General features: G+C 59.6%; 1 protein-coding gene across 1 annotated transcript; it reads right to left on the bottom strand.

Annotated features, from left to right (window-relative positions):
- Positions 1–1,052: 1,052 nt before the first annotated feature.
- SHC2 (SHC adaptor protein 2) lies at positions 1,053–24,749 on the bottom strand. The gene is given in 14 exon segments (XM_087425943.1): positions 1,053–1,196; positions 2,709–2,842; positions 5,378–5,688; positions 8,140–8,283; positions 10,939–11,002; positions 11,589–11,742; positions 12,969–13,095; positions 13,192–13,243; positions 13,408–13,461; positions 15,585–15,704; positions 15,858–15,918; positions 17,375–17,445; positions 24,286–24,569; positions 24,572–24,749. Coding segments are annotated over 13 exon segments (1,731 nt in total). The 5' UTR covers positions 24,732–24,749; the 3' UTR covers positions 1,053–1,196; positions 2,709–2,713.
- Between the last annotated feature and the right edge of the window lie 267 nt (positions 24,750–25,016).

The raw sequence follows: 25,016 nt of genomic DNA, 5'->3' as shown, positions 1-25,016 counted from the left end.
GAGGGTCCTGGGGAGACACGGGGGTCCCTCTGGGAGGGCGGGTCTCAGAGGTCACGTGGGGGAAGGTCTGGAGGAGAAGTCAGGCATCGGGGACAAGTAGGGGCTTTGAGGGCGACGTCTGGAGAAAGACGTCTGGAGAAAGAAGTCGGCCGTATTTGGGGTAAGTCAGGAGCAGTTTGGAGAAGAAAACAAGAGGCTTCTTGCCAGATACATCGGAGAGTCTTAGAGTTTTGCGGCATTTGGAGATAAACTACGGTGTTTCATAGAGAAGTCGGGGTGTGCTTTCTCTCGGGATAGAAACGGGGGTGCCTGAGAGATGGGGGGACTCAGGAGAGCGTGGACGCACCCACAGGCCCAGCTCCCCGTCTCCATCTCCCGCCCTCGTCCCCGCCTCCTCCAGCCCCGGGGAGGCCAAACCTGGGCCCCCTCGGCTTTCCCGCGGAGACTGACCCGGCCCCCCAGCCCGGGGGGCCCTTGTGTGCAGGGGGCTCACGCTCCTCTCGGTCATTCCCAGGTTTAATTACAAACAGATTCCAAATGTCGGGTCCAGGCTGACAGCCGGGAGGGCGGGGGCCTCACCACCCCCTGACATGTGTCAGTTGTCTTGGAGTTGCCTGGATGCCCCCCTCATCCCAGGGGTGCCCCGAGCTTGCCCCTCACTTCCAATCAGCACGTACCCCGGCCTGAGGACGCAAACCACCTCAATTCTCCCCCAAAAAGACAACTGTGCACCAATTTTTCAGGTGGAAAAACCGAGCCCGGGCAGGACAGGAATCCATGTCCACCAGAGAATGGGGAACCCCCTCCCCCCCATTCCAGGGAGAGACGCTGAAGTCCAGCCAGGAAGGGACGGGGCCTGCTGGCCCATCGGGGACCTCGGCCAGCACTGCTTTTCGATACATTTTCTTTAAAGGCAAGAAGAGGCCCTGTCTTTGGTATGTACACCCCCGCTCCAGGCGGAAGGCAGAGGCAAGCAGGGGGCTCGCAGAAAGGAGTCTTGGGCCCCGTCTCCTGGCCTGGTTGACCCAGCCCAGCCAGGGCCGGCTGGAGGAGGAAGATTCCAGAAGCCCACGCGGAGGAAGGAGAGACAGCGGCATTCCGGACTGACCAGGGTCCAGAGAAAGGCTGAGGAGCCCATAAGGCCACGACAGGGGCGTCTGGGGAGCTGGACACGAGCCAGGGCTGAGAACCATCACCTGGGGAGAAAGCAAAGGAGAGGTCAGGGATCAGCTGAGACAGCAACCAGACCCCTGGGTCCCAGGCTCGGAACCTCAGCTACAGTGAGGGGCCTCAGGCCCAGGGGCCTGGGTTCGAGTCCCAGTTCTTGCTGTGTGACCTAGGGTCGTGCCCCGAACTTCTCTGTGCTGTTTCTTCTTCTGCAAAACAAGAATGCTAATAACAGTGCCTGTCTCAGAACTGCGTGGAGGTCAGTGAAGATTCAGGGAGGGGAAGGCACGGGGCCTGGACACAGCTGCGTTGGCAGCTATCATTACTGCCGTCGCTATTATTTCTTGGTTCACAAATGCCTCTGGGGACAGGAGGGGAGCAGGCGGTACCCACAGCCCCACAGCGCTGCGGGTCATCTGGGTGTTCCGTGGGACCGCCCCCACCCCCGAAGCCGTTCCCCAGATTGGGAACCCCTTCTCTGCCTTCGTGAGGCCTGGCTGGGGGCAGGGAGGAGGCCGGGCGAGTGGGGGAGGAGACAGGAAGGAGACCGTTGTCATGGGGACCGGAGAGCAGCCCAGCCAGGCCCAGAAGCTCCTCTGGCTCAGCCCCTGGGGAAATTCCACAGCCCCTTCCCCTGAGGCCCCTCCTCCCCAGCTCCTGGCTTCACCGTATCCCGGTCCTGTTCCTCCCCCCAAAGTCTGCTCTGCCCCCCCACCCCTCTGCACCCAGTTCAGACGCATCCTCACCCCACAGCCCCCCCCTCACCAGAGACGTCCTGGAGTCGCCCACAGCTGCCTGCCCCCCCACAAAACCCTCCCATGGCTCCCGTCACCCAAAGTGAAAGGGGCACTTGTCCATCTCAGCACCAGGACCCCCGGGCCAGGCCCCGCCGGCCCCTCCTCCAGGAGATTTTTACCAGCAGTCAGTCACAGAGTTACCATAACAACTCAGCAGTTACACCCCAAGGGCAACGAAAACACACATCGGCACAAAACCTGCACACACACGTTCACAGCAGCATCATTCACAGCGGCATCGTCCATAACGGCCAGAAAGTAGGAACACCCAAATGCCTATCAACAGGTGAATGGATACACAAGACGTGTCCACCCACACACTGGAATATGATGCAGCCGTGAAGAGGAGTGAGGCCCTGAGACAGCCACACCGTGGACGGACCTTGAACACACGACGCTCAGTGAGAGAACCGGACACAGAAGGACACACGGTGTGTGATCCCATTGATGTGAAATGTCCAGAACAGGCGCATCCACAGACAGAACGTGGGTTTGTGGTTGTCAGGGGCTGGGGAGGGGGATGGGGAGTGACTGCTGATGGGGACGGGGTTGCTTTTGGGGTGCTGGAATGTTCCGGAATTAGATGGGCGATGGTTGCACAGCTCTGTAAAGATGCTAAAAGACACTGAGTTGTACCGTCTAAATGGGTGAGTTGTGTGGTATGTGAATTCCTTCCCAATTTTCAAAATGAGAAAAAATCCCGGCGACAGGGCAGACGCCGGGAGCCGCGGGCCGACCGCACACCTGGCTCAGGGCTCCCGCTTGACCACGCCACGCAGGTGCAGCTCGCTCTCGGCGGCCACGATGGGCTGCCCGTTCTGCAGGTGGTAGTCGATCAGGTGGCTGATGCTCTCGAACAGCACGTCCTTCGTCCGCACCTGCGGGACCAGAGGCTCCGCATCAGCACCACGGGGGCCGGTCAGAGAGGCAGTCACTCGGGCCAGCCCCAGACCTCTGAGGCGGGTTCGGCGTTCTCACGAGTCCTACGGTGGCTCCCACGCACGCTCACGTCTAGAACCACCGGATCAGAGCCTGCCAGGACCCCAACTCCAGAACCAGCCTCAGGATTCCAGAACCATGTATGGACACAGGCTCCAAAACCACTAGGATCCTGGGGCCACACTTCCTACAGGGGTTTGAATCGTGGCCCCCAAATGATGTCTACGTCCTAACCACTGGAACCTGCGAATGGGACCCTGTTTGGAAAAAGTGTCTTTGCAGACGTGGGTTTTTTTTGTGTATGTGAGGAGATCAGCCCTGTGCTAACATCTGCCAATCCTCACTTTTTTTGCTGAGGAAGACTGGCCCTGGGCTAACCATCCGTGCCCATCTTCCTCCACTTTATATGGGACGCCGCCACAGCATGGCTTGACAAGCAGTGCGTCGGTGTGCACCCGGGATCCGAACCAGCGAACCCTGGGCCACTGCAGCGGAGCACGGGCACTTAACCGCTTGCGCCACCGGGCCGGCCCCTGCAGACGTGTTTAAGGGAAGGGTCTTGAGATGAGCTCATCCTGGGTTACCTAAGTGGCCCCAAATCCAATGACTGTCTGTGTAACAAGAGCAAACGTGGACGCAGAGACACAAGGAGGACACCGCGAGAAGGCAGAGGCCGCGACTGGAGCGATGTGGCAACAAGCCGGGAGAACAGCAAGGATCAGCAAGGATCGTGGCAGCCACGAGAAGCCAGGAGAGATGGAACAGACACTCCCTCACGGCCTCACAAGGAAGCAGCCCTGAGACACCCTCCACTCAGACCCCTGGCCTCAGAACTAGGAGAGAATACATCTGTTGCTTTAGGCTGCCCAGTTTGTGGTCGTTTGGTGGGGCAGCCTTAGGAGATGAATACACCCCTGGAATCTTGGACACACAGGTCCGGAAATCAGAATCACCAGATCCAAAAGCCACGTGTGTCTTAGAATGAGAAACCCTCGGCACCACTGTGAGCGGAACCGGATGCAACGCTGTCTGCAGATGCCCCTGGACGCTGCTGGGCTCAATAGACACACCACCCGGGGAGGAGGCTTAAAATGCACATTCCTGGGCCTGATGGCAAACCCTCTATTTCCACGGCACTGGGGATGGGACCTGGGAGCCTGCATTTTCACCAAGTATGAGGAAGTTCTGAAGCTTTTCCAGGGTTGGGAGCCACTGGTCTAACCCTGGAGGCCCCTTTAATGGAGAGGAACGCAGGCCTGGGAGACACCCCACGCCAGGCCAGAGGTTGTGGCTGTGAGCAGCGAGACCCGACACAGGGGAGAAGGTGGCTCAGAAACCGAAAAAGCAGGCACTGGGGACACGGCCCTAGTGGCCCGACGTACGACCGCCCCCCACCTGGGTGTACCCCATAGAGAGACAGCAGCACCCAGCCACCAACGGCAGGTCTGAGGATTCAGCTGGAGGGTAAACTTGGAGAAGGCTCTCAACGCCCCAAACACCTTCTCACCTGGGGAATAACCTGTAGGGCCCGAGGCCCTGGGACACTGAGAAATGCTTCATAAACCCTACAACTCCTGGTAAGTTGGAAAATGCTTTGTAAACCCTAAAATACTTTAGGAACTGTAGAATACCAAATCTCATCGGCTTAAAGCAACTGTAAGATGCATCACTATTTTATGCACCACAAGGAGACAAAAAAAAAAAAATCCCAATTAAATAGTGATGCAGTTCAAAGACACAATTATGGTTAAAAAAAATCCAGACTTCAGAGATGTCAAAATGAGAGACAAGAGAGCTGTGGACCAGAGGCTTGAAGCAATTCAGTAACTCGACCCCACAACTCGTAAACTGAAACGTGCTTTGTGAGCCCTAAAATACGTCAGAAACCCAAAATACCGTATTTATCACTCCAAGATATCACTCCTTGTAAGATGCTTTAGCAATGATAGAATGTAGGGGGGGAAGTGCATCTTACAATTGATGAAATAGGGCACTTTGTATGAAAGCATGAAAGGCCTTGAAATTGGAAAAGGTTTTGTAACTCCCAAAATGCTTTATAGACTGGGAAATCCTTTGTAAACCCTAAAATTCTTCTTCAACTGGAAAGTACTTTGTAATTCTGGAGTACCTGGTAAACGGGAATAGAATCTGTAAACATAAAGGGCTTTGTAACCCAGAAAATACTTCCTTAAACCTAAAGGACGCTAAGAAGGTGGGCGCCCTAGGCCCTGGGCGGAGAGGAGCTGCCCCCGCCCTCCCCGCCTCGCCTCTCCCCCTCCCCTCCCGGCCCCGCCTCGCCCTCTTTGGCCACGCCCTCTTCGGTCCAAGCCCCGCCCCACCAGGCCCGCCCCCACCTCTCTCGGCCCCGCCCCTAACCGCCCCCTCCCCTCAGGCTCCCCGCCCCGCCTCCAGCCCCTCCCCACGCCAGCCCTGCCCCCTCCCGGCACCATCCACCGCCCCCGCGCCCACCTTACCACGCCCTCGGGGTCCACCAGCAGCAGGTGCTTGGGCTGCCCCGCGTGCATGCCGGTGAGGACGTACTGCCCAGGGTTGGTGACGCTGTCGCGCACGAGGAAGTCCCCGTCGGCTCGAAGCAGCTTCTCGGCCGCCCGCCGGCTCATCTGGCCGTGGTACCAGGGCTCCTGCCGCAGCTGCTCCTCCGTGGGGGCGATGGGCGCCCGGCGGGTCGGGGGGCTGGGCCACTGGTCCTCCACGGGGAGGGGGGCTGCCGCCGCGCCCGCCGCCACGGAGCACTCGTGCAGCTTCAGGGCGTCCTCAAAGGGTCCTGCGGGGAGGACGCGGTGGGAGTCAGGGGCGGGCAGCTGCCTCCTGCTGGGAAGGGGGGGCTGGGCTGGGAGGAAAAACCTCCCCTGGGGGACTGGGCAGCACTGACGGACCACCCGCTGTGCAGCAGACCTTGCAGGGAGCCCGCCCCAGTGCGTCCTTGGCTGTGCGCCAAGTGTGCTGTGTGTGCTGAGTGTGCAGTGTGCACTGAGTGTGCTGTGTGTGCATTGAGTGTGGGCTGAGTGTGCACTGAGTGTGCTGTGTGTGCGCTGAGCGTGGGCTGAGTGTGCAGTGTGTGCGCTGAGTGTGCGCTGAGTGCGCTGAGTGTGGGCTGAGTGTGCTGTGTGTGTGCTGTGTGCAGTGTGTGGGCTGAGTGTGCACTGAGTGTGCTGAGTGGTGCTGTGTGTGGGCTGAGTGTGTGGTGTGTGCACCGAGTGTGCTATGTGTGCTCTGAGTGTGCAGTGTGTGTGCTGAGTGTGCTGTGTGTGCGCTGAGTGTAGGCTGAGTGTGTGGTGTGTGCACTGTGCAGTGTGTGCACTGAGTGTGGGCTGAGTTGCTGTGTGTGCACTAAGTGTAGTGTGTGCTGAGTGTGCTGTGTGTGCGTTGAGTATGCGCTGAGTGTGGGCTGAGTGTCCTGTGCGCTGAGTGTGCTGTGCGTGCTCTGAATGTGCTGTGTGTGCTCTGAGTGTGCACTAAGTGCACTATGTGTGCACTGAGTGTGCTGAGTTGCTGTGTGTGCACTGAGTGGTGTGTGTGAACTCAGTGTGTGGTGTGTGCACTGGGTGTGAGCTGGATATATACTGTGTGTGTGCTGGGTGTACGTCCTGTGTGCTGTGTGTGTGCTGTGTGTGCACTGTGTGGTACCAACCTTGTACCCGGTCACGTCTTCCCAGCCTCATTGGCTCTGTCCCTTATTGACCGTTCTCTGCTGGGTTTCCAAGCACTGTGTGTGCAGAGAACGGCAGCATTTCTCTCTCCCCAATGTGGACAGTATTTCTTTTTCGTGTCTTGTTACATTGGCGTCCTGCCCACTGTTTGTGCCTGGTGTTCCGTTATCCTGTCTGACCACACTGGCCACACCTCCCATACAACACTCCATCTCGGGGGCGCGGGGCAGCAGGCACCCCCTCCTTCCCCAGACTTTCACAGAAAAGCTTCTGCTGGTTTGCAGAGGTTTGCTAAGGCCCCCAACAGGCACCAGTGTGACACTGGACAAGCCACTGGCCCCCTCTGAGCCTCAGTGCCCTGGTTGTAAAGTGGGGATGTGGGGTGGCACAGCTCAGCCCTGACCCCTCCTCCGGTGCATCTATGCTTTGGTCCCCACTTCTGGTCCCTCGGGACCCCTCCTCCCTGACTCCTCCAGTGGCCGGGGTGAGGCCCAGCCAGCCTCCAGCGCCCAGGACACGTGACCGAGCCTGGCCAATCAGCATATTAAGCTCACCCTCCTGGCCGGTGATTGGCTGGGGGGTGAGTACATGACCCAGAGTGGGCGAATCAGAGGCAACCCCAGGCTATTTAAGGGAGCCTGCAGGGAGCGTCTGCTTCACCCGGGTGGCTGGGCCGACTGGTGCCCAGGGGGACATCCTGTCTCTGAAGGTGCCCGCACCTGGAGCCCCTCCGCTCCCACCTGAGAACTGTGGGTCGTGGGGCCGGGCTCCTCGCCCAGTGCCCGGCGCACAGTAGGCGCTCAGTAGATACCAGCTCGTGTCCTTATCGCTGTGACAAGAAATCCAGCTGTCAGGTGGCAGGGGAGGGGGCTTTGCAGACTTTGTGAAGGAAGCGACGTGCAGCTGGCTGGGAGGTTCTGGGGGCTCTCCAACTAGGGAGGCGTCCCGAGGGAGGGCGACGCCCCCGCCCGGGCCCCACAGTGCCCGTGGGAGAGGGCGGAACCGATGTGGTGGGAGATGAGAACATTTGGACACAAGCCTTCTCCTTCTGACCAGTGGTCCCCAGGCTGGGGCTTCCCCCAGGGCGGGAAGGAAGGGGCTCCATCAACATGTGGATTCGGCCTCCCTCATCAGTCTGGGGGTCCCCCAGAGAGCAGATGGTGCCCCCCTCTTAGGCTGGGATTCCCACAGAAGAGGTTGGAGCCTCCTCCCTCAGACCAGGGAGTCACAGGAGGAGGAAGCTTCAATGCCCTCACCAGACTGGGGAGACCCAAAGGCAGGGATCAGGGAAGGCCTCCCCCATCACACCGCCCACTCTTTCAAGGTATGAACTAGGCCTCTCCTGTCAGACTGGGGACTCCCCTGGAGAGGAAGCTGGGTTACCCTCAAAAGACACCCTGATGGGGTGAGCCACCCCATCAGACTAGGGAGTCCCATAGGAAACAGACGTCCCCACCCCCGCCCACTCAGAAAGTCCCCAGGGGAGAAAGCTGGGCTGTCCCCCTGGACCACAGGTGGCACAGTTGTGGCCTCCCCCCGCCCCGGGCTGGCTTGCCCCCACATACGCATGTCGAACAAGTCCTTCTTGGGGCTGTCCTCGGGCTGCAGGGGCTCCGGGGCGTCCAGACCCTGTGTGTTGACGTACAGGTGGTCCTCGTAGTCTTGGGGGCCCCGGGCGTCTGCTTGCACGTAGCCGTCTCCGGGCGGGGCTGGGAGGGCAGGAGGGGTGGAGGGTCAGGTGGGAGCAGGCAAGACCCCCCCTGGGAGCCCCCTCCCCCGCGCATCTGTCTCCCTCCAGGAAGGAAGCCACATGCCTTTTTGTGCCGCACCATTTATGGGAGTGAAAAACCCCATAAATGCCCACCCAGGGGCTGGGGGGCACCGAGGTCCACGCCCAGGGAGGGGGCGGCCACCCACCCAGGCAGGAAGGCGGCCCAGCTTCCAAAGAAGCCAGAAATCCGATGTTTATGTTCAATCTCCACATTTAAAAGATAATAACAATAAACTCTGCTCTCCCTGTAATTACGTTATCAACACGATGCATAGGTCATCCGCTTGTTTGCGTTCTATTTTAGGATTCGCTTTCTTTTCTCTTTTGAATCTCGTTCTGAATGTGTAAAGCATTTACATGGTTCAAAAGCCACATTGAAAGGTATCCTTGGAGGACGTCCTGGCTGGGTCCACTCACTCACCTGGCTTTGCTGGGCCCTGCCCGGGGCCCCTGGCCTCCCCCCAGTGTGTTATCAGACTTCTTGGTTTTTGCTGACCTAGCAGGGCACAAATGGCATCCTGGGGGACCGTAACTCCCATTTCTCTAATTTTGAGTAAGGTGGGGCATCTTCTCCCAGATTCGAAGGGCATGCCTCTGTCTTCTCAGAACTATCTATTCATTTCTAAACGTCTCCATTTTTAATCCTTGGCAGGGAAATGACAATCTCTTAATACCCCACGTAGCCAGATGCAGCCCGAGGGCCTGTAGTTTGCAGTCTCTATTTTAGGCCAATTATATGGTTAATCCTCCTGGACACCTGAGCTTTCGTACCAGCTCCGCCCGAGGTGGGCGTGGGCAAGTTAGTAACCTCTGCGCCTCGGTCTCCTCCTCCGTCAGACGGGGAGAACAGGAGGGTCTTCTTCATAAGCAGAGGTGAGAATTAAAACCTCAGAACAGTGTCTGGCAAAAGCTATGATTCAATACAACTGCTCACGCTGTGCCAGCCCTGGGTGGTGATGGGGGCAGAGGCTTCCTAGTCTGCCCAAAGGAGGCTCAGATTTTCCCAGCCTCTTACGGTCAGGTCTGGGTGAGAGGGAAGAAACCCAGGTTGCAGGAATCCAGAGTGAGAGAGATTCCTGGACATTGGAGCTGGGGCATTGACGTATTGGTAGGAGTTCTTGGCCAGAGAACTGAGAAAGGCATGACAAGCAATCACAGCATGTGCAGAGGTTCAGGGGTAGGAAATGCTGGTGAAAGGCTGGCAGTCAGGGGTGAGCAGCCCTAGTCCCCGAGAAACAGTAGACCAGGGCCTGATTACAGCTTGGCGCCTGGTGGGTGGGCGCCCGACGACACGAGTGTTCTTTAAGCACAGGCTCTAGGAGCCAGTGGCGGTTCTGATGGTTGGCAGTAAAATGCCCAGATTATTTGGGAAGATCTAAAAAAAGGCCCCCACAGATGTGAGCAAGGCTGTGAGTACACGGCAGAGCTGGTGGGCGAACCAGCTGGCACGGCCATGTCGGCGAGCCGTCTGGCAGCCTCCAGGAACGTGACTGAGGTCTGCACCCCGGTACCAGCAGTGCCACAGCTCAGCATACGCGGGAGGAACACACGGGTGGGCCTAAGGGACGTCGGCCGCTGTGTGTCTAAATGGGGAGCTGAAAGAGACTAATGCCCATGGAGAGGGGGCCGGGGAGCAGCACGCAGCTGTTCAAAAGACCGCACGGACGTGGCAAGGACCCTGGAGTGACCGAGGGTGCCCGCGGCAGGCCCGAGGGTCGTCGTTCCTTTGGGGGCCTCTCCCTATAAAGTCTGAAAGCAGACGCAGAGGTGCTGGGGGGTGAGCTCCCAGCCTGGGAGCTGGGGCCAAGGCCATTCGAGCCTTCTCTGTCATTTTTAATTTTGTTTAACAGGATGAAATGCTCGTGGGCTGAAAACTTAATCATTTTCTTAAAATAAAAGCTCGCAGCAGCAGGTGTGAATCTAAATCAAGAGGGTGATTTTGTGATTTCTGTCAAAATGGCCGGAGCAGCCGCCCTCCTGGGGATGGACCCTGTTGAAATCCTTGACCACGGCTGAATGACAAGCGTCGCACCCCTGCCGTCACAGCAAACGCCTGGGAACTGCCCGGTGTCTGTGAGTGCGGGGAGGGCAGAATAAAAGACGGTCCCTCGTGTGATGGAGTATTATGCAGTGATGAAAAAGAGGGAGGGTGTCTGGCGGGCACTGATATGGAAAGAGCTCCTGGGGCAAAGAAAGCAAGGCGGGCACGTATACGGGAACCCCCATCTGTAAAAACGCAGACAGTGATATAACCTGAATTGGCTTGACTATACATGGAAAATTCTGGAAAAATAATGGACCCTCCTAACTACTGACCCGACAGGGAGGTGGCTAAAGCAGGTTGGGGCAGGGACGAGAGAGTGACTTTTCAGGGAGTGCTTTTTGGTGTGTGTTTGAACCATGTGAACGCAGGATCTGCCCCCAAAATGCAATGAAACTCGTCTGTACAGAAAAAAATAGAAACTGAGGCAGGCCAACCTCGTAAGAGCTTGGGAGTGAACACAGTCCCGGAACCGTGAGGGGGAGGCAGTGGGGGACCCAGGCCTCCGGCGGGAGCAGCTGGGGCGCCCCCGTGGCCCCGAGGGCATCCTACCTGTACCTGAGGGGCCCAGGTCCCACTGCAGGCCACAGGCGTCTCTTCGAGCAGGAGATGCTCCCTGAAAAAGAGAGCGAGGGGTCCTCCTGCGATGCGCGAACCCCAATTTTGAGCCGAGTGCCCCTGATCTCCCCGCCCCGACCCTCCTAAATGGCTGGAGACGTCAGTCAGAGGGGAAGCTCGGCTCTGAGCCACCTAAACTCTTCCCCCGCCCCCTCAACTCTCAAACTGCCCACGGCCCCACCCCCCTGCTCCTCATCTGCCCTCTCCCTCTGGAAGGCGGTCTGCACCCTCCTGCCGCCTGGCACATGCTGTTCCCTCCACCCAGACACCCTTCCCTGCACTGCTCGCCTGAGGAACTCCTATTCACCCGTCAGGGCCCAGCCCAACGTTGCTTCCTCCGGGGAGGCCTCCCAACCACAGACAAAGTCAGTCTCTAGTTGAACGTTCGGGTAACCTTCCTCGGAAGCCCTTTCACGGCCCTCGTTAAATCGCTGGTGTGATTTTTACACAATGTCTGAGGGCAGGAGTCACGTCTGAAGTGTCTAAGGCCGAGTGGCTCTGTGCAGCTTGGGGAAGGGGAGAGGGACGGGTGGGGCGTGAGGGACCCTCCTGGCCGTTGTTCCCCCGAGTCCGCAGAGGCTGACCTGGCCGACGGCCCCGAGGGCGCAGGGCTGCGTCAGGGCGAGCCTGGAGTCCACCAGCCCGCCCAGGGGCGGCTCCTTCCCAGGGATGCTGTTGTAGTAATTGTGCTCCGTCTCCTCCTCGTCCCCCCAGGCCGACTCCTCCGGCCCAGTCAGCCTGGGGACAGACAGCAGGCAGGAGCCCAGGCCGGGCCCAGCGCGGGGGCAGAAAGAACGGGGCTCCCGGGGCCACCAAGGCCTGGCGTCTGAGCTTCCCGGCGGGTGGGACGAGCCAGGCCCCAGGGTCTCTGACCCCCCAACCACGAGCTGGGCTAAACTACGGCATGTCCTCAGACGAGCGGTCCCCACTCCTTCCCGCCCACCTCCGGCCGGCCAGGCAGCCGGGGCGCAACCCCAGCCTTGCACCAGAGCCGGGTTAGGTGGCAACACCCTCGGCATTGAAAATGCCCTCGCCCTCTGGCCCCGTGGAAATCGATCCCATGGGAGCTCAATCAGGCGGGCGTGGTTCCTCAGAGCAACACGGGGAGTCCCGTGTGCCCCCCAGTCGGGAGGGACAGCAGGTTACATGCGGCACCGGAGGGGGGCCGTGCAGCCCGAGAGGACGGGGCAGCTCCAGGTGCCCAGCTACGGGAGGGGAAAGCCAGCGCGTGTGTGATGCACACAGGCGTGCCAACCCATGTGCGACACCGTGGAGGCGTGCCAGTGGGGAGGGTGGTGGGGAGGAGGCCCACGTGGGGGTGTGTACTTGTGCCCACCGCTCCTGTCTCTTATCACGTGCATATTTGAGTTTCTCGAAACTCATTTACTTGTCATCTGTTCTAACGAACGTCTATTAAGATCTTTAAGTTGGCGACGAGGGGGTCGGCGAATCCGGCCGCCGCCTGTATCCGTGCAGCCCGGGAGCTAAGAACGGCTTTTACACTTTCAAACGGTTAAGAAAACATCAAAGAGCAATGTTTGGCGACACGTGCAAGTTACGTGAAATTCAAGTTTTCGTGTCTATAAATAAAGTTTTGCTGGCAGACGGCCAGTCCATCCTGTGACGTGTCTCCCCAGCTGCCTTCTCACTACGATGGCTGAGACAGGCGGTCTGGCCCGCAGAGCCAAGAACACTGACCCGCTGGCCCTGTGCGGAGGTGTCGGCCGCCCCCGTCCGACTGAGGACGGCGGTAATGACGGCAGCCGCTCCCTGAATCCCTGTCTCAGCCGGGGAGGGGGCTGTTCTGATCCCGGTTTTACAGACGAGGACGGGGGGTCCCGGTGGCTGAGCCGTGTTCCCACGGGGGAGCCCAGCAGGAGGAGGGACAGGCCAGGGGGAGGAGGGGAGAGCTGGGAGCTGCCCCGACCGGGGTCCACGGGGACGGGAGGAGGCGGGCCTGGTACCTTTCCGGGGGGACGGCCACCTTGGGCGGGCTGTGCACATACTGCTTGAAGCGCAGCTCGAAGGCTTGGCCCACGGTGCTGATGACGCTCTGGGCGAGGCCCTCGCAGCACTCCAGGATGTGGCAGGCTGCGGACGGTGGTTTTGTGACAAGGCGGCAGCGTGGCCTCAGCCGGCTGACAAACCTCGGCCTACAGGGCCCCACCCGACCCCACTGGGCCTCACCTCTCTGGTTGATGGGGTCCTTAGCGACGTAGGCCACATAGTCCGTCATGTCCTGCGGACACAGGGGATAATGGGTGGGAGGGTCAGCTGGACCTGCCTGGACCACCCCAGCCAGGATGCCCGGCCGCCCGCCTCCAGCGAGGGTCTGGGCGGAGGGTCTCCAGGCTGCAGGGGACAGAGAGGCCAGAAGTCCACCTCCCCCGTCCGGGGCCTTACCGTGTCGCCGCCCGACGCGAAGGAGATGGACTGCATGTGGTGGTTGGCGATGATCTGGCCGGAGAGAGACACACGCAGTCACGGGGGCCGTGGTTCCAGGGTCGGGGGCCCTGGGGCTCAGGTGAGTCACTGGACCGGGGCCACGGGAGGGGACCGGGAAAGGCAGGGGTGTGGGAATGAAGACGCCCCCTTGACTGGGCAGAGATGACCGAGACTCCAGCGGGACAGGAGCCCCCCAGCCAGGGCGGGATGCAGGGGCCACAGCCACACAGCCACATATGTGAACGGACACACCTGCCCCTCACTGGCGGACACCCTCTCACGTTCACACAGCGGAGCCCAGACACGGACACGCGTACACGTCCCAACACACAGATATACACGGACACACACAGATACACACGGACACACAGACGTACCTCTGACACGGAGACGCATAGACACACACTAACACACGGAGACACACACACAATCCTCACACAAACCACACCATGCGCACACTCACAGACACACTTCATTTGCCGGCACACACTCTCCCACACACAGATGCTCGAACGTCATCATGTCCAGACACAACCACTCAGACGCACTCAAGCCCACCTTCACACCCCGACACATCACAGACTCGCCCTCACAGCCTCCCACACAGATGCCCAGGCTGGCACTCGCACACTCACACACACTCACACACACACACACCTTATGCAGCCCTGGAGGTGCTGAGGGGACACGAGCAGGACCCACTGCAGGCTCCTGACTCTGCGCTATCACCCCATCAGCATCACCTGCATGCTCATTTGCATGCTCACCTACATCCATGCACTCATTTGCATGCTCATTTGCATGCTCACATCCATTCCCTCATTTGCCTGTTCACTACACCCATGCACTCATTTGCATACTCATCCATTCCCTCATTTGCATGCTCACATCCATGTGCTCATTTGCATACTCACTTGCATAATCTCTTCCATTCCCACATTTGCCTGTTCACTGCATCTATGTGCTTATTTGTATACTCATTTGCATAGTCACTCACAGCCATTCCCTCATTTGCATGCTCACTTACATCCATGTGCTCATTTGCGTGCTAATTTGCATGCTCACTTACATCCATTCCCTCGTTTGCATACTCATTTGCATCCAATGGCTGCCGCTCATCGCATTCCTGAGTGCTCACATCCCTCCACGACCCAGTGACCAGCAGCGATGGGGCCAGGCAGGGCTGAGTCAAAGCACCAGGCACCTCCCTGGGTCCCCCACAGATCACCCAGCCGGTCTCGCCCACAGGGATCCTCAGGGCTCCCCCCTTGCCGGACCCCACCCCACGGAGGACCCAGCCGGTGGGCACGTCACTCCCCTCTCAGCCCCTGTGTCCTGGTCTGCAGGCAGAGTCACTGTGGAGATGGGGAGGGGCTGACCGTGCTGGCAGCTGCCCCACACACAGCTTCTTCCCCAGGGCCGGTCCACGCCCTCCTCCCCAGGGCCCTGGCTTTTTCAGCTCCCCTCCTGTGTGCGCCCCAGCAGCCAAGCTCATACCAGACCACACATCACAGCACTTCCCTGCCTCGAACTCCCCAAGATCGCAGTGCCCTCTGGACAAATCCCAGCTCCTCACCGTGATCCTCACTAACCTCTCCAGCTCCGTCCTCCCAAAAGCTGACCTCTGCCAGGGACACCCTCTCCTCGCCTCCTCACTCAGCGCCAGCATCACCGCCTCCAGGAAGCCCTCCATGACGCCCCTGCTAGGTCACAGTGCCCTGCGCATGCTCACAACAACCCCTGCCTGGCCTCACAATGCTTCTCAGAATTTGTAATCATTCCCTCATTTCCGCAATTATATTTTGATTGCTTGTTTCCACCAGAAGATTCCAAGCCAGGGTCTCTCCCCCTCGGCACTGCTGACATCGGGGCCGGGTCATTCTCTGTGGGGGGCCGTCCTGGGCACTGTGGGGTGCTGAGCAGGGCCCCCCCACTCGATGCCAGGAGCCCCCCAGTCATGACAGCTGTGGGGCTGCATCCGTCCTCTGCTGGCTCCAGGCGGGGCCCCAGCAGGTCTCCAGGTGAACACGTTCATACCAGTACCCACAGGTCACAGGCAGCCCTGCACCCACCGTCCCTCCAGGCCTCACAGACGCTGCCCTGCAAGGGGTCTGGGGAGCTGGGGCAGCACTCACCTGGCGCGTGGCAGGCACCGAGAGGTTGAGCCCGTCGATGGAGATGCTGACGGCGATGCTCATGCCGGCGAAGCGAAGGTTGCTCTTGCCCAGGATGGAGGCCAGCGCCTTGTTGGGGGCCTGGGGGGGCGGGCAGAGGGCAGTGGGGGCCTGCTGGGTGGGGCTGCAGAGGGGCTCAGCCCGGGGCAGGGTCTGAGGACGGCCAGAGCGCCCCCCCACAGGCTCCAGCCGCGCCCACCAGCCCCACTCGGGGACCACGAGCCCCTCACCCACCTTCTTCTTCCAGGAGCCCCGGACGCCGGGCACCACCTCGTGGAGCCTGTTGATGGCTTCCCTGTGGGGGGAGGGCGGAGGGGCTTAGAGAGCTCGGAGGGGAGGGGGCTGGGGGGTGGGAGCTCAGAGGAGGGAGGGGATGAGGGAGGGAGGGATGCTGGGCTGCCTGGAGAGAGGGGGAGGCATGAATGGGGCTCCTCGGGCACCCGGCCCCCACCCCGTTTGCATCCGGCGGGTACCCCACCCTCAGCCCTCTCCCCCTGAGTCTGGACCCCAAGTTCTGTGTGGCCATAGGCCGGTCAAGATTCCCATTGGTGGCAGGAGAGGTCGACCTCTGCTCTGAGCTCCCCCAGACGGCGGCAGGAAATGACCCCCAGAGAGCATGGGAGACACCCCTGCAGAACTGCTAATCCCCCGGGAGCGGCCAGGACTGTTACAGGATCCTGAAGGTCAGAAGGTCAAACAACAGGCTCTCAAAGATGCTGGTGCCAAAAGGAGAAACTAGACACTCACACCCGGCGGGCGGGAAGGTAAAATGGTGCAGCCGCTGTGGAAAGGGCCCAGCAGGTCCTCGAAAGGTTAACAGAGTCACCACACAGCCCAGCCGTCCACTGCCAGCACACACCCAAGAAAAATGAAAACACACATCCACACAAAACCTGCACACGCGTGTTCACGGCAGCACGATTCACAGTAACTGTCAAAAGGTGGAAACACCCAAATGTCCATCAACTGATGATGGATCCACACGTGTCCACCCACAAGATGGACTATTACTCAGCCATGAAGAAGAGTGAGGCCCTGACACAGCCACACCGCGGATGGACCTTGAACACACGACGCTCAGTGAGAGAACCAGACACAGAAGGACACATGGTGTGTGAGTCCATTGATGTGAAATGTCCAGAACAGGCACATCCACAGACAGAAAGTGGGTGCGTGGTTGTCAGGGGCTTGGGGAGGGGTGGGAGTGACTGCTGATGGGGACGGGGCTTCCTTTATGGGTGATGGAATGTTCTGTAACTAGAGAGAGGTGTTTGCATAACTCTGTGAAGATACCAAAAACCATTGAATTGTGCACTTTCAGTGGGTGAATTGTTTGATATGTGAATTATGTCTCAATAGAGTTTTTTTAATGCATTTCCATATGCGAGAAAAGATGCTGGTCCCTCCTGCCTGAGCCCTGCTTGTCTCCTGACTCCGTGACTCCGTTCCAGGCGGCTCAGAGCATCAGGAGAGCGGCGTACCTTCTCTGCATTGAAAACATCAAGGGCGACGGAGATGCGGTTCCCGCCCTGGACGGGCCCCCAGCCCCCCAGCCCTGACCCGACTCACGTCAGGAACGAGCCAGCACCCGCCCGTCCCCCGAGGTGCCAGGGCGTCTCCCAACACCCCCGTGGAAACCGCACACCCTGCGAGGGGAGACGTGTGTCATTCCCAGATGCTGCTGCCGCCTGCCGAGCCGAGCCCCAGCTGCCCGTCCCCAGGGCCCCAGCAGCCCGGCCGCAGAGGCTCACCTGGTGACCTGGGTGCGAGTGTTGAAGTCCAGGGAGCGCATGGAGCGGAGGACTTCGATGCAGCCCATGTACTGAGGGGAGAGAGGACAGGCGTGAGCAGGCGGCCCGCGCGCAGCCCAGGAGAGCCCAGCCGGGGACCGGCGGTCGAATCCGGTCCATCCCCCAGCCAGCTCTCCACTCTCCTCTCCTGCACCCACTGGGTTCTAGCCCTTTCCTCCGTCCTCGATGACGGCTGGCCTTGTTGCCCCAGGGCCTTTGCACCTGCTGTCCCTTCCCCCAACTATTTGTGGACTGGTTCCTTCCTCATCTCAAGGCACCACGTCCCCTCCCCGGAGCCGCCTGCCCCGCCTGTAAGTTGTTGCACAGAAGCTGGTTGTTTCCTCCAGGCTGTTGGTTGAACCGTCTGCTGTTGACTCTCTGTTTCTGTTCCTCGAGAACGTGAGCCCAGGAGTGGGATGGTGGCGGCCTTGCTCACTCCCGCATCCCCAGAGCCCAGCAGAGGGCCTACAAGCAGACGGACGAGACCCTCTGGCCCATGGAGCCCAGAGCATTGACCCTCTGACCCTTTAAGGAAAAGTGCGCCGACTCTGGCCTAGACCACCGTTTCCACGGAAAGTAATTCAGAGTCTCCGGGAGACAGAGGAGGCGAAACAGCCAGCAGAGCTCCCAGTGGCTTCAGCCGCCGCCAAGGAGGGGGAGCGAGGACCAGACGACGACCACGAGCGTCCTTCCATCACGGCGTCCGTGCCGCTGGGAGGGTGACGGGACCACGTGGACGGGGGGCCACATGCACGGAGGGCCACGTGACAGCATCTCTCCTACGATCCCATTTAGATGAAACGTCCAGAACAGGCAAATCCGCGGAGACAGAGAGTGGGTCCGTGGTTGTCAGGGGCTGGGGAGGGGGATAGGCGTGACTGCTGATGGGGACGGGGTTTCCTACCAGGGTGATGGAATGTTCTGGAATTAGATAGTGTTGATGGTTGCACGACCTTGTGAATGCACTAAATGGCACTGAATTCTACACTTGAAAATGATTCATGGTTCATTTTGTTATGTGAATTTAGTTCAATTTTTAAAAAATGATAAATGCACGCATGCGGTGTCCTTGAAATTCCATTTTTAGGACTCTACCCCACAGACCACCAGCCGTGGGCCACCGATGTGTGTGCAAGTTACTCTGTGGGGGGCATGCTCCACCCTTCTCCGCTGGGCTGGGCTGGGGAACCGGCGGGCTCCAGCCCCCCAGAGACAGTCCCAATGCCTGCTGATTCCCTCTGCCCCCCGAGCTGCCCCTCGAGCGGCCCCAGGACGCCCTGCGTCCAGGCTGGTTCCGACACCGGCCCTCCTCCTCTCCTCCGCGAGTCCTGAGTCCCTCGGTCTCCCCTCAGGCATGCACGGGACATCCTTACACTGAAAATTACCTGTGTTCACTGCAACTTTACGTTTAACCGGGCGTCCCGTATTTTCACAAAATCTAAACAAATCACGGTACTCGGGATGGAAGAGTGTGCGGTTGTAAAAAGAAACGAGAAATGTTTTACGTATTGGTGTGAAATTATCTTCGAGATACGGCGCTAAGTAGCAAAGCGAGGCGCAGAACGGAGGCGCAGAGTCACCGTTCGTGCAGATGAGGTCACAGAGGAGCGTGTGTGTGCACAGGCGTGTTTGCACGTGTGCATGTGTGTGGAGGAATGGTTCTGGCAGGACAGGGCGCTGCTTCTGAGGAGAGGGACCGGACGCCATTGGCCAACTGTCTAATGGCCACAGGTTGCCCCTCCCCCGTCCGGGCTCTCGGCCACGTGACTTGTTTGGGTCAGCAGAGGTGACACAAGCAGAGGCCTAAAGGGCACTTGTGCTCCGGGGCTCCCTCCCTTGCTGCCCTCAGGACCCTGTGACCTGCCGGGCCAGCCTGCCTGACGATGAGACACGGGACCCGTCCCTATCACCCCAGCTGACGTGGAGCCCGTCGCCACGTGGACAAGGACACTGCTCAGCCCCAGCCAACCCACAGAACCACAGGAAACAAAAAATGTTCGTTGTTTTCATGCACTAGATGGTGGGGTTGTTTGTTCCACAGCAAAACCTGACTGAGACAGTGACCGGGGAAGAGAAGGAGAAGTCAGACGAAGATCCAAACACAAGAACAAGCGCAGAGGTGGAAGAAGCTCGGAGAGACCACGGTCTCCAGAGAGACCGGAGCAGAGATAGATGAGAGGACGGAGGCCAGGGGGCAGAGGTTGCAGGACCCGGGGCTGTGACGAGGGGTGGGGTTTCATTCTGAGCAAGCTGGGGAGCCACGGGGGAGTGTGAAGCAGAGGAGTGAACTGATTCATCTCACCTTTTTTTGGTTGGATGGATGTATGATGAATGGATGGATGATAGATGGATAGAGAGATGGATAGATGGATGAAGGATGGGCGGATGGATGGATGGATGGGTGGATAGATGGAAGGACAGATGGATGGATGGACAGACAGATGGATGAATGGATGGACAGTTGGATGGATGAACACATGGATGATGGATAGACAGGCGGATGGATGGATGGACGGATGGGTGGATGGATAGGTGAATGGATGGACAGATGGACAGGTGGATGGATGGACGGATGGACAGATGGATGGCTGGATAGACACATAGATAGATGGATGGATGGACAGGTGGATGGAGGGACAGGTGGATAGATGGATAGGTGGGTGGATGGATGGATGGATGGATGGATGGATGGATGGATGGATGGACAGTTGGATAGATGGACAGATGGACGGATGGATGAGCAGGTAGATGGATGGATGGACAGATAGATGGATGGACAGGTGGATGGATGGACGGATGGATGGATGGATGGATGGATGGACAGTTGGATAGATGGACAGATGGACGGATGGATGAGCAGGTAGATGGATGGATGGATGGACAGATAGATGGATGGACAGGTGGATGGATGGACGGATGGATGGATGGATGGATGGATGGACAGTTGGATAGATGGACAGATGGACGGATGGATGAGCAGGTAGATGGATGGATGGATGGACAGATAGATGGATGGACAGGTGGATGGATGGACGGACGGATGGATGGACAGATGGACGGATGGATGAGCAGGTAGATGGATGGATGGATGGACAGATAGATGGATGGAGAGGTGGATGGATGGACAGACGGACCAGCATGGACTACATGCTAGGCACATGTTAGACACGTGGGACCTCACAGGGCATTAGCTGTGGTCCCTGCCCCCAGGAGTGGTTCTCCCTCTGAGTAGACGGAGGTGATGGGGCGCTGGCTGCCCAACGGTATCTTCCCTCCAGCAGAGCGTGCATCTGTGGGGTGGGTGTCGATGGGCCCGGGGTGAGGGGGTCTAAGTCACGTGCCTGCCGCAGGCTCACCCTAATCAACGCCCACTCTGGTCGTGCGGAAAATCCTCCTGTGAGCCTCTCCCTGGATGAAGCGTGGGCCCTGATGGGAGGCACGGGAGAGGCAGGGGTCCACACGAGAGGAGGCGGTGGGGTGTCACCACCCTGCAGGGCTGAGAACAGCGACAGCAAACTCGGAGCCCACGGGCCCAGGCGGGGCAGGTGGACAGCGGCTGAGTGGTCCATTTAGGGAGACACCGGTCAGTCACTAACACGCCACACGCCACGCCCTGCTCCAAGCCTCTCCAGATGTGACCTCTTAACCCGCCCCCCAAACCCCAGGCCACAGCAACAACTGTCACCTCTCAGGAAACAGACGCGGGAGGTTAGGGAACCTGCTGTAAGTCGGAGTAAGTAGGCGGCAGAGGCAGGATTTGAACCCATACCCTCGGGCCCGGAGTCTCACCACCACAGTACAGGATGTGGTGGGGGCTGCGGCCAACCCCATACTCCACGGCCAGAGGGGCCGATGTTGCCAGACCACCCGATTGTATCCAAGGAGACCAGAAGTCTGGGGCTTCTGTGTGAAACCCCCCAAATTGTGAATGGTGACCAGAAATGGAATTTTTATTTTTAAATAGAAGGGCAGAAAAAAGAAGGTGAAAGGTCAAATCAGCCTTGGGCCAGCCAGATGACCTCTGACCCAGAATCACAAACTCTCCAAACACTGTCATGGGTTAAACAGCGGCCCCCAAAAGGGTCCGTCCACGTCCTCGGCCCCAGAACCTGCGAACGGGGCCTTATTTGGAAAGGGAATCTCTGCAGACGAGATGGACACCCCAAGACGAGATCAGGATGGGCCCTTATAAGACGGATCCCGATAAGAGAAGAGCAGAGGGACGTGCAGCCACCAGCCGAGGGCGGAGAAAGCCTGGAACGTTCTCCCAGAGCCTCAGGGGGAACCAGCCGCCGACACCTCCATGTCGGACTTCCGGCCTCCAGGACCCGGAGAGAACAACTTCTGTTGGTAAGCCCCCAGTTCACGGTCATTTGTGACAGCGGCCACAGGAAACTACGAGAGAAGGTCAGGGGAGACCCAGGCGGCTTTGCACCCACCCTCCGCTCTGCAGATGCAGAAACTGAGGCACCCCAGAGCCCACCCTGGGATGTTGCAGGGAAGGAATCAGTTTACAAGTGGGGAAACTGAGGCCCAGAGAGGGGAGGGGACCGGGCCAAGCTCACACAGCGAGCCAGGGCGGATAGAGAGTGAGCACCCGGCACACCACACTCCCAGTGTGGGAGGCTCTCCCCCACTCCAGCCCACCTTCCCAAGTTGTGCCAGAGGGCTCGGACTATTATTTACTTAATACTTTTATTTTAAATAAACTCCATTTTTAACATAACTGTGCTTATTTTTAAAGGAGACTGCAAGAAATGACTCAGACGTCCATCAGCTGATGAATGGATCCATGCAACGTGTCCATCCACACGCTGGAATATGATGCGGCCATGAAAAGGAGTGAGGCCCTGACACAGCCACACCGTGGATGGAGCCTGAACACACGATGCTCAGTGAGAGAACCAGACACAGAAGGACACACGGCGTGTGATCCCATTGACGTGAAATGTCCAGAACAGGCAGATCCACAGACAGAACGTGGGTTCGTGGTTGTCAGGGGCTGGGGAGGGGGATGGGGAGTGACTGCTCATGGGGACAGGGTTGCTTTTTTGGGCAATGAAATGTTCTGGAGTTAGATCATGGTGAGGGTTTCACAACTCTGTGAATGTACTAAAAACTTCTGAATTGTACAGTTTAAATGGGTAAATTTTGTGGTATTGAATGATATCTCAATTTTTTTAAAGTTTGTACAAGGAAACTGCACGTGGCTGCCATCACCCCCTGGTTTGATGCCCAACCGTGTTTTCCTAAGAGCCATTAAAATAATCATAAAATTATCAAAATGAAAAGCGTCCACCCAGGCAAGAATCCTCGCTTTTTGCTAAAAGAAATTAGTGAAAGTTTGTCAGGAACCAGGCTGTGAGCAGAATCTGAGTCTCCGTCCCAGCTGAGGGTCAAGAATAGACAAACCAGATGGTGGTGACCGGGCTGGGACGGCGGGTGGTGCGGGCGGTGCCGGCCGGGGGACTGGGCAGCTCGGGCCGGACGAGGCTGCGCTGGGGCGCACGCACTGGAGACTTCCTTACATGCCTCACCTACGTCATCCCTCAATTCTAAAGGTCCGACCAAAAAAAACAGTGCACCCCACAGATCCTTATAAACGGTAAAGGAAACAAACAGGACCCTCACCAGGGAGAGACGTCACCTTAACCAAGGGTGTCAGTCTCCCGAAACAAAGCAACACAGACGGCGGCTTGAAAGATCAGGAGTTTATTCTCTCGGTTCTGCTGGCTGGACGTCCAGAATCAAAGTGTTGGCTGGGGGGCTCCGGCCGACAGCTCGAGGGGAGGGTCCTTCTCGTCTCTTCCAGCTTCTGGCGGCCCGCAATCCTTGGCTTGCAGAACATCACTCTGTCTCCCTCTTTACGTGGCCGTCACCCCACGCCCGTGTCCAAATTCCCCTCTTCTTATAAGGCCACCAACCATTACCACCCTACTCCAGGACGGCCTCATCTTAACTGGATTACACCTACAAAGACCCTGTTTCCAAGTATGGCCACATTCACAGGTTCCCACGGACGTGAGTTTGGGGGGACACTACTAGCCGAGTACCTGGGGAAGGGGGACAAGAGGTGTGGGGTCTGTTGTAAAGGAGGCAACGACTTGACCGGATGCAAACACAAACTTCCCGCATCCTGGTCCCCAAAAGCCGACTGAGGAGATGGGAATCCTGCGGGGGGCTGAGGACATCTCGGAACCCCTGACAGTTTTCTCGGATGTACAGTGCGCTGCGGGCGAAGGAGGACGCCCACCTCGGAAGACTTGACGGCGAGCGTCATCCGAACCCACACGCAGGGACAGAGGTACCGAGCAGAGGGAACGTGCTCAGTCGCAGGCGCGGGGACGCGGGTTCACTCCAACTTCTCTGTGCGTTTGAAAGGTTCGTAATAAAAAGCCGGGATAATCGAAGACCCGTTTCTTTACACCACATTCCAAGTCCCCGGACGGTCGCATCCCGAATCCTGAGGTCTGGCCCCGTTCCGGACGCCCCTCCCCGCGCCCCCACCTCAGGCCACGGTCTCTGCACGTTCCGATTCTGTCGTCTGCCAAAGAGCTTTCAATGCGGGTTCAGCCCCCAGACTCCCGCCCATCCAGAACCGGGGCGACGCCTAACCTGCGCATGCGCGCCCCCCACCCACCTGCCGCCCTCTCCCCGCCCCTCCCCACGTGACGCCGTGGGAACCCCGACCCCTCCGCTGGGTTCGGGTGGAGATGGGGGCCCGGGTGCGGGGAGAGGAGGAAGGATGGAGAGGAGAGACCAGGCTCTCGGGTCCCGGGTGTCCAAGGCACAGAAGTGGGGGAGGGAAGCCCAGTCCCCAGGCTGGGGGTCCGGGGAGGATGCGATCTGGGGGACCCGGCCGGCGCACTCACCCGCACGATGTAGGAGACCCCAGGCCCCAGGACCCTGGCGTCTGGGTGGAGCCAGCCGTGCGCCGGCTTGTGGATGAAGCTGCCTTTGCGGATCCACTCGGCGGCGGCGGCGTCTGGGGTCGCGGCCGCCCCCCGCGCGCCCCGCGGCCCGCGCGCCCCGGGGGTCCGGCAGCGGCTGAGCGCCGGCAGCGGGCAGGGCGCGGCGCAGCGCGGCTCGCAGGCGCCCAGGACGGCGGCCGCCAGCGCCGGGACGCTCGCGGGGCCGGCCGGCTCGGGCTGGGGTCGGCGCCCCCCGCCGCCCGCGCCGCCGCCGGGCTGCGGCCCAGGAAGCCGGCGGGGGCCGCGAACTTCCACTGCGGCATGCGCGGCAGCAGCGCGCAGAAGGTGGTGGGCGCCTCGGGCTCGGGGGGCGCGGGGGGCGCGCGCCCGCCCGGACCCTGCGTCATGGCCGCGGCCGCCCGACCGAGCCCGACCGGGCGCTGCGCCTGGCGCGGAGGCGGCCCTCCCGCTCCCTCCCGCTGCCTCCCCGCCCCCGGCCCGGTGATGTCATCCGCCCGGCCCAGCGCGCAGCCGCGGGGGGCTGCGCCCCTGGGACCCCGGCCCTCGGCGTCCCGGCGCCTGGCGGGGCGCCCGGGGAAACTGAGGCCCGCCGAGGGCGCGCGCGCTGACACGGAGCCGGCAGCCGGGGAGGGAACGATGTTTCCAACCCAGGACCCGGGCGGGGACCCTCT

Source organism: Ceratotherium simum, chromosome 39 (assembly GCF_057802395.1).
Source record: "Ceratotherium simum simum isolate JZ-2026a chromosome 39, ASM5780239v1, whole genome shotgun sequence".
Classification (NCBI taxonomy): Eukaryota; Metazoa; Chordata; class Mammalia; order Perissodactyla; family Rhinocerotidae; genus Ceratotherium; species Ceratotherium simum.
The sequence above is the reverse complement of the archived record's forward strand: the minus strand, read 5'-3'. Positions and strand labels throughout refer to the sequence as shown.